We start from the raw sequence: 16150 nt of genomic DNA on the forward strand, positions 1-16150 counted from the left end.
GACCCCTGGACTGTGTCCTGACTCCTTTTTGGATTGGATACCTGTGTCTCTTCCAGGGTTCCCCGTCTCATGAACTGTCCCTGTTTCTGCACAAATAAATCACTGCTTCTTTGCTCCTAAGTAAGTCTCCTTTTCCTCCAGACTCTACCGCTCGCATTGGGTCTTATGACAAGTAAACCCTGACAATACCTCACTCCAGCTGGCGCTTGGTCGGGAAAGTAGAGACTTGATCCTGTGCTTCTAATGTAAATGAACCTGCATCATTGACAGCTCAAGATGAACTGTGTCACTAAACACAATTATCCAGTAATGTAATGTGGCCATAATGGGTTCAATCCAGTGTTTATGGACAATTTTCTTCTGCAGGAGTTAAATTCCGCCAATTCAATTTTTAATTGCATTGCATTAAAACCGCCCACTGAGTCACGTTAAGTAGACTTTTTTGTGTGTGTAAATAACCAAAGGGTTTTTTTAGGTTTCTCTATCAGCATGAACAGGCACACCAAAGACCTGACCTAAGATGCCTGGACATCCGGTAAGAGGAAAGCTGGCAATATTACTCTGATACTGCGCTGGCAATAATATAGAGTACACACAGCATTACCGTAATGGCAGCCACCTCTTATCTGTTATCTGCTCCTTTACAGAAATAAAAAATAACACCTTGCAGGACAAGAAAAAGTGTCGGTTTTCTCATTTAAAATAATGTCAGAATTAAAAAAGAAGTCACAAGCTGATTGTTAAAAGAAAAGGTCCCACATCTTCCCTCACAAAAAAAGAAGTCGTCTTATCTGAGTAAAGAAACCGGTTCTTCTGGGACTGCGAGTTGTACATATGAGACAGGTTATGAACTTATAATAAACAATGTCAGTTTATCAGTGTAAATACCTTTGTGTCATTCACTAGACAGGAATTACCCTGCCATAACACACTCTCGATTCTTCAAAAATAAAACCTGCTGTTATATCCTTGTTAGACCAGCCAATGTGAAGGAAGCACAAAGCACTCTTTGACATCATGTATTTAATACACTACCACTGTTCAGTTCGGTACCAGTGTGCTGGACAGGGCAGTGGAGAAACCGCCGGGGCTCCAGCTCCACCTGAGGGGACACCCTCCTTCCTCTGCTGTCCAGCCCCTGTTTAGGGACTGCGTAAAGCCCATTGGTTGGCTTCAGGCTGTCAATCACCACTGAGACCACGCCCCCTCAGGTCTTATCAGACCTCTGCACTGAGCAGGAAAGCAGACAACCTGACTCCCTCCAGCTGACTGCCCACTCTCGTGCTGCCTGTAATTGCAGTACCTGTCACATTTACAGTCAGAGCTGTGGGTTTCTGTTACAACCCCACCATGTGAAACATCAAGGGTTTTGTTTCTGAACCAGTAGTTTTAGAATAGAGATCACTACACACAGACACACTTCACTCCGGGAAAGATATCCATTTCTTGTCCTTTTACCCCTAAGTATAAGACTTAACACAAACCTCAAAGCTGGATTACCTTTTCATTTGGCAAGATGTAACATGCAACAAGCCGGGGACTGAAGCGCTCTGCACAGGATTCATGACGAAGCTACACTGGTAAGTGCCTTATTACTCACATTTTTACACTGCTCTACTTGCAGCTGTTTAACAGGTAGAGAAGTAGTATGTGTACTGTCTCTAAAACCTCAAGAAATCAGGATCTGTCTTGCACTATGTAAACTCTGGTACAATGACAGCCTGCTATAATATTGGAAATACAACGTAATTTTTCCAGCTTTGCACTTATTTTTGTTAACAGTTGGGTGAAGTTTATCTCTAAATGTCTCCAAAGTCCTGTCTTTACTGTTTATCAACTGCCTCACAGTTCCTCACTGTGGTTGTGTTTCATACTCCTGTTAGTTATGATGTCCTGATAGCTCAGAGAGATGACTGATACACACAGATGGTGTGGGTTGCTCACTTACTCTGTGGAAACAAACACACAGTACTGACGCACATTATATGTGCTGCACACTGAAGAGAAGTGTGATAATTCAGTACAATTCACAAAGAACTTTGCAAATCCAAAATATCCATATTGCTATTTTAACAAACACAAAGTTGGGATGACACCAATGAAAATAAAATCCCAAGGTTTATTCTTTCAGGCAATGCAATCTGAAAATTGTATCTGAAAAGACACATCTATAAAAACATAAGAAACACAAGGATGTCATTTGACATTTCTAGCTCATTGATTTTCAGCAGTCCATTGATAATATGATCTCATCATTTCATTCAGCCAGCGTACCAGCTTCATCAACATGGCTGGGCAGCTTGTTCCACACTCCCACCGCCCTTTGTGTAAAACTTCTTTCCCACTGTTCTCAGGTTTAAATGCTCTTCCCCATATTTTCCATCTGTGTCCTCTGGTTCATGTTTCTCTTTTGTTCCTGAAAAGAGCTTCTTTGCTTCTTTGACTTTAAGGATTTTGAATACTTGAACCAGGTCACCTCATAGTTTCTCCGTTCACCTAAAAAGATTCACTTCGTTTAGTTTGTCACAGTAGAGCATTCCTTTGATCCATGCCAGGAATGTATCTTAGTCTCCTGACTAATCCAGGAACAGCAATATCTTTATATAACATGGTGACCAAAACTGCACTCAATATTCTAAATGAGGTTTCACTAGTGTATCATGCAGTTTGAACAGAGTCCCTTGATTAAATTATATGCTTTCACTATCCTAATATTGTGATTTCCTTTTAATTCCTTCCCCTCATTGTTTTGAAGATATAAATGATGCGTCAACAAAAGTCTTTTACATAAGTAGCCTCTTCTAGCTCAGTGTTTCTCCTTTTGTATTTATCATTCATGTTATTGCTGCTTTCTCATTTGCATTAAATTAATTTAAATCTTTTTGATTTTTGTTTTGCTGCCCCCAAAAGCATTTGCTAATCTTCCTTGGTATGATCTGCAAACTTGACTAGTTTAAAAACCAGGATCTAGATGATCGATACAAATTAGGAGGAACAAAATTGCCCACTGCCTGCAATTTGACAATAACTGCTTCAAATAATCATTTATTTTGTAAAATTATTTTGTCATGCTCCGCGACTCTCATTGACGTTGTTTGCCCTGCCCTTTGTAATTCAATTTTCACCTTTCCCCAAAACCCCTTATCATTAAGATGATTCTAGAAGATATATTGCTCTATGAGTACTTGTTTTGGTTCTGTCATGTTTTCGACAAATGGGTGATATGGGTGAGGAATTTGTCAGTCAAGAGGTATTACAAATTGTAAGAGGACAGACTGACATCGTTGTGTGGTCCAAATTACCCAGAAGGCTGTGGGGAAGGAATGGCTGCCCTTAGTCACCTGACAAGTTCTGAGAAGGTGATTGGTCAGCTGATACTTTAAAACACAGGAAGCAGGAAACAAGAAGGTCAGTTAACATCTGCTCTCTTTCTCTGGAAGATGGTAACCACCTCAGCTCCTGGGGGGGGACAGCATACTGCTGTTGACTCAGAAGTGATTTCAATGTCACGGTTGCAACAAGGTTGGTTGTTGCTGTGATTGTTGTCTGGACTTCAGGATTTGTAATGGTGGTGTTCCGAGAGTTGCTGCCTTGAGCGTTGACTCTCTGTTTCTGATGTTTGACTGATGTGAGGTGTAGCTGTTGGGAGAGCGTTTTACTTTCTCCAGCCACCTAGGAACAGCTCCTCTGTCACTTTCTCTGCCTTGGTGCTCTGACAAATTGGGATATATTACCTAACTTATGGCATTCTCTCAGATTCTTTTGATTTGAAATAACTCCACAATTACAGTACATGTCTGAATGACTGAGCACACAAGGGCGTTAACTGGGGACTCTACACATATTTAGAGAAGCCATGGTAATCACTGACCTTTGATTGAGGTTTGTGGATCATCACTCCTGCTGCTTTTCAGGGCACACTTTAGCTTTTCACAGGCACATGAAAAGAGATTTCCCTGCCTGTTTCAGGAGCCTCACCGCAGTTCACAGAGAATGGTCAGCCTTCTGTGAAAGAAGAAGGGGTTAGGAAAAAATGGTTAAAAATACTCGCAGGCGCAGTGGGAAGTATTGCTACCTTTTAGTGCCGGGGCCCTGGGTTCAAATCCTGGGGTGCTGTCTGGGTGGAGTTTGCATGTTCTTCCCGTGTTCTTGTGGGTTTCCTTCCACAGTCCAGAAACATACTGGTAGGATAATTGACATGGCAAGTTTGACTCTGGTGGGATTGCTTGTGTCTGTGTGTGCCCTGTCATGGACTGGTGTCCCGTCCGAGGCGTACCCTACCTTGTGTCCATTGCTTGCTGGGATAGGCTGTAGCTCCCCAGTGACCCTGAATGGGATAAAGCAGTTTGAAAAGGAACGGATGGATGACCTCATCTGGTTAAATTAGTTTTTCTAATTTTAATTTTAAATTTCTAAATTTTCCTGAAAGCTTTCAAATTTCTTTCTGCAATTTTCATAAGAAGAAAAAAAGGTGGCGGGTGTTTAACATGCAAACATTAGTTCACCAAGCTAAAAGAAACACAAGGAAAATATCCCATAATTTTAGGGCACAGTTATATTTTTCAGTGCATAACTACATTTAAAACATCAGCATTACTCAGCAGGTAAACAAATAACTGGTGTTGGGAAAATATCACTATAGAATATTCCAAGCCTATCTAAGGAAATGATGTCCAGAAGGCAAAGGGGCGCTCATTTAGATGATACAGCAGGGACGTGTTAAGGATTTTAATTGCTCAGCAGAGTGAAAAAAACTGATGAGCCTTCAACAAGTGTGATTCAGTTGTTCAGTTGTGTGGGTACCAACCTGCTGTAAAATATCAGCAACCACAGTGAGATTTAAAATATTACAAAACTCTGTAATGTTACAAAATAGAAGTTCAGGAAATATTAGAGAGATCCAGGACCAGGGCTGGAGACCTCCTGATTCAGGGTGACCTGTAGGACTGACTGGACTGGGGCTCCCCAGGACCAGGACTGGAGACCCCTTGATTCAGGGTGACCTGTAAGACCGACTGGACTGGGGCTCTCCAGGACCAGGCTGGAGACCCCTGATTCAGGGTGACCTGTAATACTGACACGACTGGGGCCTCCCCATTACCAGGGCTAGAGACCCCTGATTCAGGGTGACCACAAAGAATGACTGGACTGGGGCTCAGTGATTCGTTTATCTTATTCAAGGCAAACTCACAGTCAAATATACAAATGTTCTTTAGTAGCTCCCCAAATCTCCTCTTAAAGAAATCTGACACCATTGTAAATGTACTCTTTGCACAGTTATTAATGGCCAAAACAGACACTGGAGTTAAATTTGAAACATTTTCCTGTTAGCTCTGTCATCTAACATCAAACACATTTATTACCACTTGTCTATTGTAATCTATAAGTAAAGAAATCTTTCCTCCCAACCCATTAAGAAAATAGACCAAAGTGGGCTAAATTCAGAAGGGAATTATCTGATGAAGCTATAAGGGAAAAGACAAACGCATAAATCCATTGTTATATTGTTTTTCTCCAAAATATATATTATGATTATTTTCATAAATGATGGGTGGCTATAGATTTTAGCTCAATACAAATTGACTCTTCTCTTTAGTCGCCCATCAGTTTAGTCTGTTATTACGTTAGTTGCATGAAGCTGTGCCTGACTGTTTGTGGTGTTGTTTTATTTTTTCAGCTGAGACACAAACAGCAGGTGACTAATTACTCACATGAGCAATGGGGATAATCAGTTCAGCTGACTCAATATAAGCTTTGAAGGTGCATTTAGAAGACCCTTAAATAAATACGTTTATAAAGCAGAATAACAGTATTAACCCATCATGATTAGAAGTCTTTATTTTAAATGCACGCAAAATTAAACCACGGTGTCTTGAAATACGCCACTAACAGAACACCTTCCTAGCCATACAGCAGTAAGAGATGTACAGTATACACAACACGAGAGATGTACAGTATATACAGCAGAGGTGTCACAATCCTGGTCCCAGAGCGACAGCGTATCCAGGTTTTCTAGATCTCTTCAAAGCAGCTGCACCTTAGGAGCTGGGAGAAGCTGTTTAACTGGTCCAGGTAGGCCAATGATCATCAGATTTCAGTTAAGAACTGAGCTGGAATGAAAACCTGCACCTGCCCTCCAGAATCAGGATTGTGCCTCCCTGTATATTGTATATACTGTAATATTCTATCAACAATATTATTCATTAGATACAGTAGACTTCTAGTGGTAAAATTGTCAGTCTTGTTCCTGGGGATCTTAGTGCTTGTCATTTCAGCCAACTCTCACCCATCTAACTGACCAATAATTGAAATTATTATTTTCCTAATTGAATTTAACAGTTTTGCATTGCTAAAAATGTCATTCTAAATGTTTACAGGGCACCATAACAAAAAAATCTCTAACATTTTCAGACCTGTAAGGAATTAAAAAGAGCATACATTTAATCAATTGAGGGCACACCCTGTACTGAGAGGTCAGATTCCCCAGGTCTAGACCTAGAGAGACTCAAGCCTTTGGATTTTAGAATCTTAAAAGCCTTGAACAGCAGCTAAAGATTATTTTATTCTTGCCCAAATAAGCAAATCGTTCCTTCAAATAACCAGTCAGCAAAGAGAAATGGTTTAGAAGGTCCATTGTCCAACAGAGTTCTCACATTATTCCAGCACACTGTGCAATAGAGACAGGATTTAAAATGGACTCCCGAATTGAATGAACGGTTCTGCAAACTATTACAAGTTTGCTAGACCGGTCTCATTGTTTAAATCAGTGCAAGGCTGCAGCTCAATCCAATGTAACACCTTCACATTAAAGGGTTAAAATACTTCTTTTCAGGTATCCCATTTTTGGGATGTGTTCTCATGTGTTCTCAGTCCTTCATTCATCCTGTGAGGTACATTGTTGCCCTACCATGATTCCCCAGCTCAGAATCTGGTGCAGATCAGCTTATTCGCTGGCTCTGCCCCTGCTGAAGGTGCCCGAGAATTCAGAGTCACTCCTGTCGTCTAGTAAGTTCCTGCAGAGCAGGGATGACAGTCCTCTCACCCTCTTGTCCATCCATCTGGAGCGTTTCACGTTTAGGTCGATCGCATGGGAAGAAAGTGAAACTCCTAAAGGGGTGGAATAAAAGGCACAGCAGTGAAACATCGGCAGCAGTGGTGGAGAAATGAAGGCCAGAATACCAGCGTTTTAAATGAAGGGGCTTTCGCCTGGCATAACGCTCTTTCCTTTCACAAGCATTCCTTCACACAGAAGCCCACTCCATCTTTTCTGCACATTCCTCACCTTGAGTTTTTAATCACCTTCAACAAAGAGCTTTGAATGGCAGGATATTATTTTGAAAAGAGTCATTATCCCCGCAGTCTTACTCCCACACACATTGTATCTACGCGACAGGCTGCAGTGAGGTCACATTTAACCCTGACCCTTTCAGCGCTTTTCAATGTCTTCTTTTCTTTTCCCGCATTTATACATTTCTATATTTTTGTGCGCCAAGACATGACATTTTACCAGCAGAGAAAGACTTTCTGAAAGGTGCAGAAGCAAGGCTGAAGCAGACAATGAGCTCTTGACGAGAGGTACCGCGGCTCGCGGCTCAGCTGATATATCCTGATCAGACTGGGCTTTTGTTTCCCAACCTAGAAAACTTTCTGTCGGGTTAAAGGACAGCGATTTGAATACACCTGAAACGACAGCGGCCTCGAAAAGACATTGTCTGCCGCGGTTCTGATGTTTTCTAATGTTTCCATCGAAACGTCTTCACAGGCCAATAGATTGTGCTCCCTGTTCTCCACCAATTCCACCGACATGGAAGTCATTTTAGTAGGGAAAAAAAAGCCATCAAGGATAACCATGCTAAAACAGATGACAGTACAGTGCAGTGCACTCTGAAACCGACAGCCAGCCTTGAAGGCAGCGCAGGCGAAAACCATCTTACGGTGCTGGCATACTTCCAAAAAGGAACATTCAGTGATTAGCTCAAATAGAGTACATGTGAACTTATAAGGCCACACCTATTATCAGTAAGCTAAAATAAGATGGTATTTCATTTTCAAGGTGACGCCCGGGGATTGGGATGTAGAGAACCAGTCTATCCCACGTTGGGAAGTCTCCCGTTGCTTCTTTGTGCTCTAGATGGAACAAGACGTGGGGGGAAAGGTGTGGGGACTGACAGGCTCTCATTCCTGGTTTTGCTCAGGTCCTGCTGCGCTGCACGGATGAAGCTTGAGACCCTGACCGGGTAGCCAGGATGGAGGACGCCATGGAGGTGCGGACAGACGGCAACTCCCTGCTGAAGGCCGTCTACCTGAGCCGGCTCCGCCTGACCCGCCTGCTCCTGGAGGGGGGCGCCTACATCAACGAGAGCAACGACCGCGGGGAGACCCCGCTGATGATCGCCTGCAAGACCAAGCACGTGGACCAGCAGAGCGTCGGCAAGGCTAAGATGGTGAAGTACCTGCTGGAGAACAACGCCGACCCCAACATCCAGGACAAGTCCGGGAAGACGGCGCTCATGCACGCCTGCCTGGAGAGGGCCGGGGTGGAGGTGGTGTCCTTGCTGCTGAAGAGTGGCGCCGACCCCAGCTTGGAGGACCACTCCAGCTGCTCTGCCCTGGTCTACGCCGTCAATTCGGACGACAAGGAGACACTGAAGGTCCTGCTGGACGCGTGCAAGGCGCGAGGGAAGGAGGTGATCATCATCACCACGGACAAGCTGCCCTCAGGGAGACAGATGACCAAGCAGTACCTGAACGTCCCCCCTCCTCCGGATCTGGAAGACCGCCACTCGCCGGTGCCCTGCATGTCCCCCTCAGAAATCGAGCTCAAGACCTCTCCAGTAACCTCTGAGCCAGAGAAGCACATCTTCAGCTTCAAGGAGCAGTGCCCCCACGCCGCCACCACCAACGCCAACTCCCAGCCGGGCTCCCCGACTCGGAAGCCCAGCCCAGCCAGGGGGGTGGCGAAACTCCTGCACCTGCAGCGGCTGCACTCCGAACCCTGGCTGAAGATCCCCCCCTCGCTGCTGCTCCTGCAGCAGAACAAAGCCACCTCCCTGAACGAGGACCTGCCGGACATCACCCCCGAGGAGGAGCTGTCCCTCAAAATCAACGGCCTGACCTTCCCCAAGGCACCCATCGCCCGTCACCAGAGCATTGATGTCAAAGACGCTGGCGGCCTGAGTAAGACCTTCGAGCAGTCTCCCGGCGGGGGAGGGGGCGTGTCCCGGAAGATGTCCTATGATGAGATACACTCGCTACACTCCGCCTCACACCCAGACATCAGCCGCAATTGCGGCGCCATCCCTGTGGACAAGGACCCCGACTGCATCCAGAACCTGGCTGTCTCCAGCCTGAGGAACATTGTACAGAGGAGGAACATCGGGATGGACCACTACAGCTCGGACTCCCAGCTGCCCATGTACACCAGCCACACGGAGGACGGCAAAGGCCTTCTGGAGAAGAAGAAGCTCGTCTCCGTGCACCACTCCACGCTGTCTGGGTCCCGGGAGTCTCTGGAGAACGTGTCTGCTGCTCAGGTGGCTCGGAGGCACCCAGGGATGTTGGAGCGCAGGGGGTCGGGAGCCTTGCTCCTGGATCACATCTCCCACACCAGGCCAGGATACCTCCCCCCTCTCAACCCCCACCACCCCATCCCGGACATTGGGGCCATCAACAGTAACAGCAGCAAGCCAGCCAGCGCTATCCCCGGGGGACCCAAGCCCCTCATTCCCTCGGCTCCCACCTTTCCCAAGGATCTCAAGTCCAAGAAGATGCTGCTGCGGAGGCACTCCATGCAGACGGAGCAGATCAAACAGCTGGTGAACTTCGAGGAGATTTTTGGTCATTAATAAGACGCTGGCACTGGTTTCTTGGTGCTCCACGGCAATCTGTGTGCTGCACTTTTACAGCTTTTCCACTGTGTTATCACACATTTCTCTCACGCTTTCTAAAAGCGGCTCCGCAATTCGCCATGAATTCATCGAACTGCTGTGTATCCTAACCAGCTTTCACAACGCACTGTATCTTTGGAGGTGCTTAAGCTGCAGCAGTGATTCCAACGAGATTCCGAAAGCCTATAATTCTTTTCTCACATTTTCAGAATAATGACTTAAAACTGTTGATTGGCCGAGTATCATCTTTACATGGGCTTGTTCTGACAGCGAAAGCTTAACCACGGTAGCAAGTGCTGCACCTATGAAAGGTTTGGCAGAAATATCAGAGAGGCAGGCCCTTCCACTCCTCTGCTTTACGGGCCCTCCCACCGATCTCTCTGTCTAGTGGTGACCTGATCAGACTGGGGGTAGATCTGTGCCCTTCCTGCCTGTTGGTGACATTCATACAAGTTACAAGCAGACATGTGGGTGGCAAGGGTAATCTCCCTGCAGCCTCGCCAGTTTCAGCAACAGAAAACTGAAATATCATGGCAGGAATATTTCTTGAAGACGTGTTTGTGAATCGTCTTGTGTGGAAATAAAATCAAAAAAGAAGATTAGATGCATCACATTAAAGGAACAGACAACAGAACAAGCTTTCCAATGGTAACGGCGGTGTGTTGTGTCTTTTAAATGTTCTTTGTTTCTTTCTGCAGGATATTTCCCAACAGATATGTGCAGAGCATTCAATACAAAATGCTACAGTGATGGAGTAGATACAGTGAAGTCATGCGACATCCACTTAAAACAGACAACAGCTGGAATGCACAAAACTTCAGAAAGTTTCTAAAAAGCATGATGGCGGATGGAAGCTAGTTAGATGTGGCAGTAGAAAGGACAGTCCCGATCAGCAGTGGTCAAAGGGCTAAAGGCTAAGAGACTGCTGGGAGCCCAGAGGGCATCAGTTCTCAGCCTCTTCAGCCCAGCTGACAGAAACGCTCTGTGTCCCCTTCAGAGCTAAAGCCATCCACGAAGATACCATCTGTGACACGGTGCCTAATAATCACACCCGCTATAGAAACCAACAGCAAAGCTGTGTAAAACAGGAGTGCCGCAAAGTGCTTTAAACGGAAGATGGGAGCAAAAGGAAGAATTTAGAGGAAGATGATTGTTGAGCCAAGTGGCATCTTATGCTGTTCCATTCCCCACAACATCAATGGACCATCAGAAAGATTAAAAACAAGAAGGTAACATGTTCTTCATCTTACTCATTCGGTTTGAAGTAAGTCCTAGAAGCTTAACCTTCAAGACTTCGACACCATCTATCCTCTTGTAAAACTGCCACCAACTTGTCTATTGTGTGACATCATGCTGAACACAGGGTGGGGGGAAAGTTGCTTTTAAGCCGTAATCCATGACAGTGACAAGTTAAGGTCTTATGTAAAGTAACATTTTATTCTTAAAATCGATTTAGAAAAGTTATCCCTCACATTGTAATGGACAACTATTTAAAAGTAACTTTCACCAACACTGGCTAAATATCTAACAGCGCACTGCTGTACCCCATAGATCTCCTGAACTTGGCTTGCTAAAGTCACAATCCCCAATATACTGTAGTGTACAACACTGAACAACGCTTACCCCTGATTCCAGCTTTACATACGAAACTAAGAAGCACACATCCAAAATCAACAGAACATCATTATAATTGCGCATCTGCTTATAATGGTTTATTCCTTCACTGGGAGATTCTGAGAGTCTATGGTATTTTCGTTTCTATTTATAAAAATGGTACACAAATGGTCATGCCCTCTGTGCTTGCATCCTGATGGTGTGATGGGAAAGGTTTTCAGTCAGCGGTGCCCAGATTTGATTTCCTCATGCAGCCTTAGTGCAATGGGTTTTGGGAAGTGTTTGTTCTCATGTTTGATAGCGGCAAAATATAGTTTTCCTTCCTCTCCTGCAAAATGAGTGGCCCAAACACTGCCCACCTGCTTGCTCTGGAGTGTGAGTAGAGGAAGAGCAGCAACAGCGAACATGTGGTGACTCACTGCTGAGCACTGACCCCTCCTGTTCAAGCTGTTTGTTTATTTACCAATGTAGAAGCAAATACTTTGGTTGTTTTATTGCTTTTTAAATGATGCTATTCATCAAAGAACAGCACAGCCATAGCTAATGCAGAGATGCAATATCGTTGAAGGCACTGTACGGGGGATTTGGAGTGCATAATAAGTGTCTGTTTCTATTGACATCTTGCAGAGGTGACAACCAAAAGCTGTTTTTGAAATAAAAGACTTTACTGCACCAATTTTTTTCTCTGTTTCTGCAGTGTCCTTCCTAAATCTGCAAAGAAAATCTGCATCCAGCATAAAAACCTTTCCCTGAAATTAAACAACTAGATGTAGAAGGAACTAGATTACATTTAGATAAACTAAAGGTTTTCACAGGTGTGTATATATAGAGAATTACAGCAGTGATAATAAACTGTATAGCTTATTTAAAGGCAATCATTTCAAAGTGTTTACAGCAAACATCGGTCAGACAACTTGTGAATGTAATTACAAAATGAGTATTAATAATACGTTTAAGAAATATAAGCTAAACATGTTTGTGAAAACATGCATGTAAGAAATTACAGACGCATCTGAAAGAAAATTCATATATCCAATACAATATATTTGTGCATAATAAATCTATATTGGAAAACAACAAGTCCAGTGAATTATCTGTTATAGTCATGCTTGCAAAACGTGAGAAGTTGAAAAGTGGATCTTTCTTCTTACATAAAAAAATCTGTAAATTTCTAGTGCACTGGGAAGAGGACAGGCGATTTAAGGGTGTCTTTAGTCTGATGTGAATGAGGGAACATCTGAATGTTCATCCAGCAGCAGCTCTGCAATTCTGACACTGCACTCCACAGCATAGTCCGTGCCCAAAGAGCCTTTTGACTTATTACTTCTTTCATAACGCCTTCTATTTAAAACTCTAATTGAAGGTTTGCAGTTCAGACAGTAAAACAAAATGTGAAAGCTAAAATCATACCACAAATGTGGTTACGTTACCAGTTCCTCATTCCAGAGCCCTGAGAAGCAGACTCCAGCCTGTGCTCTATTCTGCCTCATTTCATCTCATATCTAGTTTCAAAGACAGCCTGGGCTGCCCTTTAGAACTGTGTCATCCACCTACACAAGACGTCAGCCTGTGCGCTGTGTGCAGTATACATAAGATATGAGTGCGTTTGTCATGTTCCCCTGTGTACACTGACCATGAGAACTCAAAACACGCCGCCCTGCTGTTAAAAGTCCCCTTCATTAACCGGTAATGGGAAAATTCTCCAGACTCCAATTGATAGGTGGAACTGTACATACATCAGAGGTGGCCTGATGCAGAGATAAGGTTGCAAGATGAGCAGACAGAAAGGATACTGTCAGACGCAAGTGCAGAAGGCACAGTGAACCAGTATCCTGTAGCAAAACGTTTCACTCTCTGGTGCATTCATCTTTTGACCTTTCACCTCTGCATCTTCCTTCTGAAGCAGCTCTTGGCACGTGTTTGTTTGCAATAGATCACAACTGCAAAGAACTATTATGATTCATAAAGTTTTTTTTTTTTAAATGTGATTTGTAAAACACTTCTGGGGCTAAGCTTGTTTTTCCAAAAGTCGTCTCAAATAGCTGGGCTCTTACAAATCCGTCCCACCAATGACGTAAATGACGCAGGTACTGGATGGAATCAAAATATATTCAAGTGCAAAAAGACTGGCCCTCTGTACCGTGGAGGAAAGGTAACAAAACACCCAATCTGTTGTTAACAACTGATAAATGTTCAGACTAAACTGCATGAAAGTGAAAATGTTTTAACCACAAAGCAACAATCTAGAAGGCTCCAATACCAGCTCCTTCACTCACCTCACCTCTCACCTATGATCTGAACCTCACAGTGCCTTCTTCCTTTCTTTCTTTCTTACCAAAAACCCAAACACACATTGAAAATCTACCTCTACCTCACATGTCAAAAGCTCACTCCCCATAATTTCTATCCCTTTATTTTATTCTGTTGATGCATATTTTTGCACATAACCTGTTACCTTTTTGTTGTTTTGCACATTGCCTGTTGTTGTTTATTGCACATTGCCTGTTGTAGTATTTTTTGCACATCGTCTATTGTTGTTTTTTGCACACTGCCTGTTGTCTCTGTCTTTCTTTTGCTACACAATTGTATTGTTGTTGTTTTTTTCTCTTTGTACTACTTATGTCCGAGAGCTAGCTAAATAGCATTTCGTTATACCATATACCATGTATATGAGTGTAATGACAATAAACTTGAACTTGAACTTCCACTTACGTCACACATTTCATCTCGAAGTCCATTACAAAGTGCTTTAGAGGTGTTTAGAACCACATACAGGAGCAGAACCTTCATCCAGCTTTAAAATGCAGCCCCCACCAGGGTGACGCACAGCAGTCTCTCTGCATCAGAAGCTATTCAGTTAAAAGGTTGGGTTGTACAAGCTCTGGGTGCAGTTGAGCCAGGAGACTGGGGTGCACACCCCACTGTTACAAATAGCTCCATTTCATACTGAGAGCAGGGGGCACTTCTTCATACAAAAGGTTACTGGAGTGTGGGACAAGTAACCCCCCCCCCCCTAGTTGTTGACATTCAAACCCTCGCTTCCTTCAAGAAACATCTTTATGTGTAAAAACCAAGTTAGGAGGTGTTAGGTGCAACACTTCACCTAACACCACCTAACACCTCCTAGGATGGCACCTCCTGCAGCACAGAACCCCAGATTACCTGACGGGGGCATTGGCTTGGAAATTCAGGTCCGGAGGGAAGATCGCCACCTACTGGTCCACCAACACCCATGGTACTGTGTGATCGAAATATGTGCAATTGAGTCAATCGCTCCACACATTCTCCAATCGTTAAAAAGGGGAGTGTTTTTGCAATTTTGCTGGCCCTTTTTTCCCCACTACACAGAGAGACCGTTCTTTTCCATTTGAATGCATGAAGCTTGCTTTCAGCCGTTGACATTCTCACGATTTTAGAGTTCAGACGCGGATTTCAGAATCCGGACTTGATATTTGGAGCCTGACGCTAGGAACATTGTGCGATCCCGGTTCGTTGACGTGCTGAAATTGTATGAAAGGGAACTCGAATACCAGCAGGTGGGAGGTAAGGTGGAAGAGGGGTCTATGAATGGAGCAGATTAACACAGACTCGGTGACAAGCAATGAACTTGTTAACACAGTGAGAGGCCGCCTTCTAGTAATGAATCACGAGCTCCAAACGGCACTTCTCCATTTACATTTTTACATTACCATCACATCGCATCCACAATTGTTCTCCTGTCGCAGTTCATTATTTAAAAGTAATAATCCTTTAGCAATTAAAACATTACTTTCAACCCCAGAACAGTCTGCTGGTTGGAAATACACATTGCAGAGGAAAAAGAAAGGGAAAACAGCAGATTTAGAAAAGGAGCAGACATCAGACCACACCACAGCACGGAAGAATGAAAGCACAAACACGGGTATATTAAAATCCACCACTGGAAGTGATTTTTGTGATGAACATGGATGTCTCCAGAGTTTAGACAATATCAAGTATAAGTAAATGCTGACTTATAAGTAAATCCTACATATAGGATCAAGGGAAATATATACAGTATAATTAGCAGCAGGAGAGAGCATGGTAGTGGACAGATAGCTAGCTTTCAGCACCACAGACTACAGTGCCACAGTGGACAGCTCCCCTTGTGTTGTGCGACGGATCTTTACTCCGTTTTTGAAGGTGGCCTCAGGCTCCACCATATTACATACAGTTCAAAGCAGTACACCTCTAACAAACTGTGGCATTTGTCCACCAAGAGCCAGGCGCACGTATCTACTTTTCTGTGTAAGTAATACAGAAACTGTGGTGTAACATTTCACCATTCGGAGTGCTCTGCAGAAACATACAGCATTTAGGCTTTGAATGAGCGAATGGACACCAGCCATATTCCTGCCCTGTCCTGACTCCTTCATTCCCTGCGTGTGCAGAAACACTACACATGCCGGGGAGCATGCAAATCAGATAGATCACAAACCGTTTGCACTGGGATTATCACCTCTCTGGTCATGAACCTGGTAAAACACTGCAGTCAGTCATAGGCACGTGCCCACTCGCCGTTCAACAACTGTTCAAATATAGCAGTGGAGCTCAATGACGCAGAAAAACGGCTCAAATACTAGAAACAAGCTGTTATCACATCACCTTCCGATCACATCAATTACCTGCGA

General features: G+C 44.0%; 1 protein-coding gene across 1 annotated transcript; it reads left to right on the plus strand.

Moving 5' to 3' along the window:
- Nucleotides 1–1244: 1244 nt before the first annotated feature.
- Nucleotides 1245–12175, plus strand: ankrd34bb (ankyrin repeat domain 34Bb). The gene is made up of 2 exons (XM_088910960.1): nucleotides 1245–1580; nucleotides 8196–12175. The coding sequence occupies exon 2, from the start codon at nucleotides 8247–8249 to the stop codon at nucleotides 9843–9845; it is 1599 nt and encodes a 532-aa protein (XP_088767086.1). The 5' UTR covers nucleotides 1245–1580; nucleotides 8196–8246; the 3' UTR covers nucleotides 9846–12175.
- The last annotated feature ends 3975 nt before the right edge of the window (nucleotides 12176–16150 follow it).

This window comes from Atractosteus spatula, chromosome 3 (genome assembly GCF_055471065.1).
Source record: "Atractosteus spatula isolate fAtrSpa1 chromosome 3, fAtrSpa1.hap1, whole genome shotgun sequence".
Taxonomy (NCBI): Eukaryota; Metazoa; Chordata; class Actinopteri; order Semionotiformes; family Lepisosteidae; genus Atractosteus; species Atractosteus spatula.

Coding starts and splice junctions, on each gene's coding strand:
- ankrd34bb (XM_088910960.1), top strand. CDS start 8,247: ATGGAGGACGCCATGGAGGTGCGGACAGACGGCAACTCCCTGCTGAAG.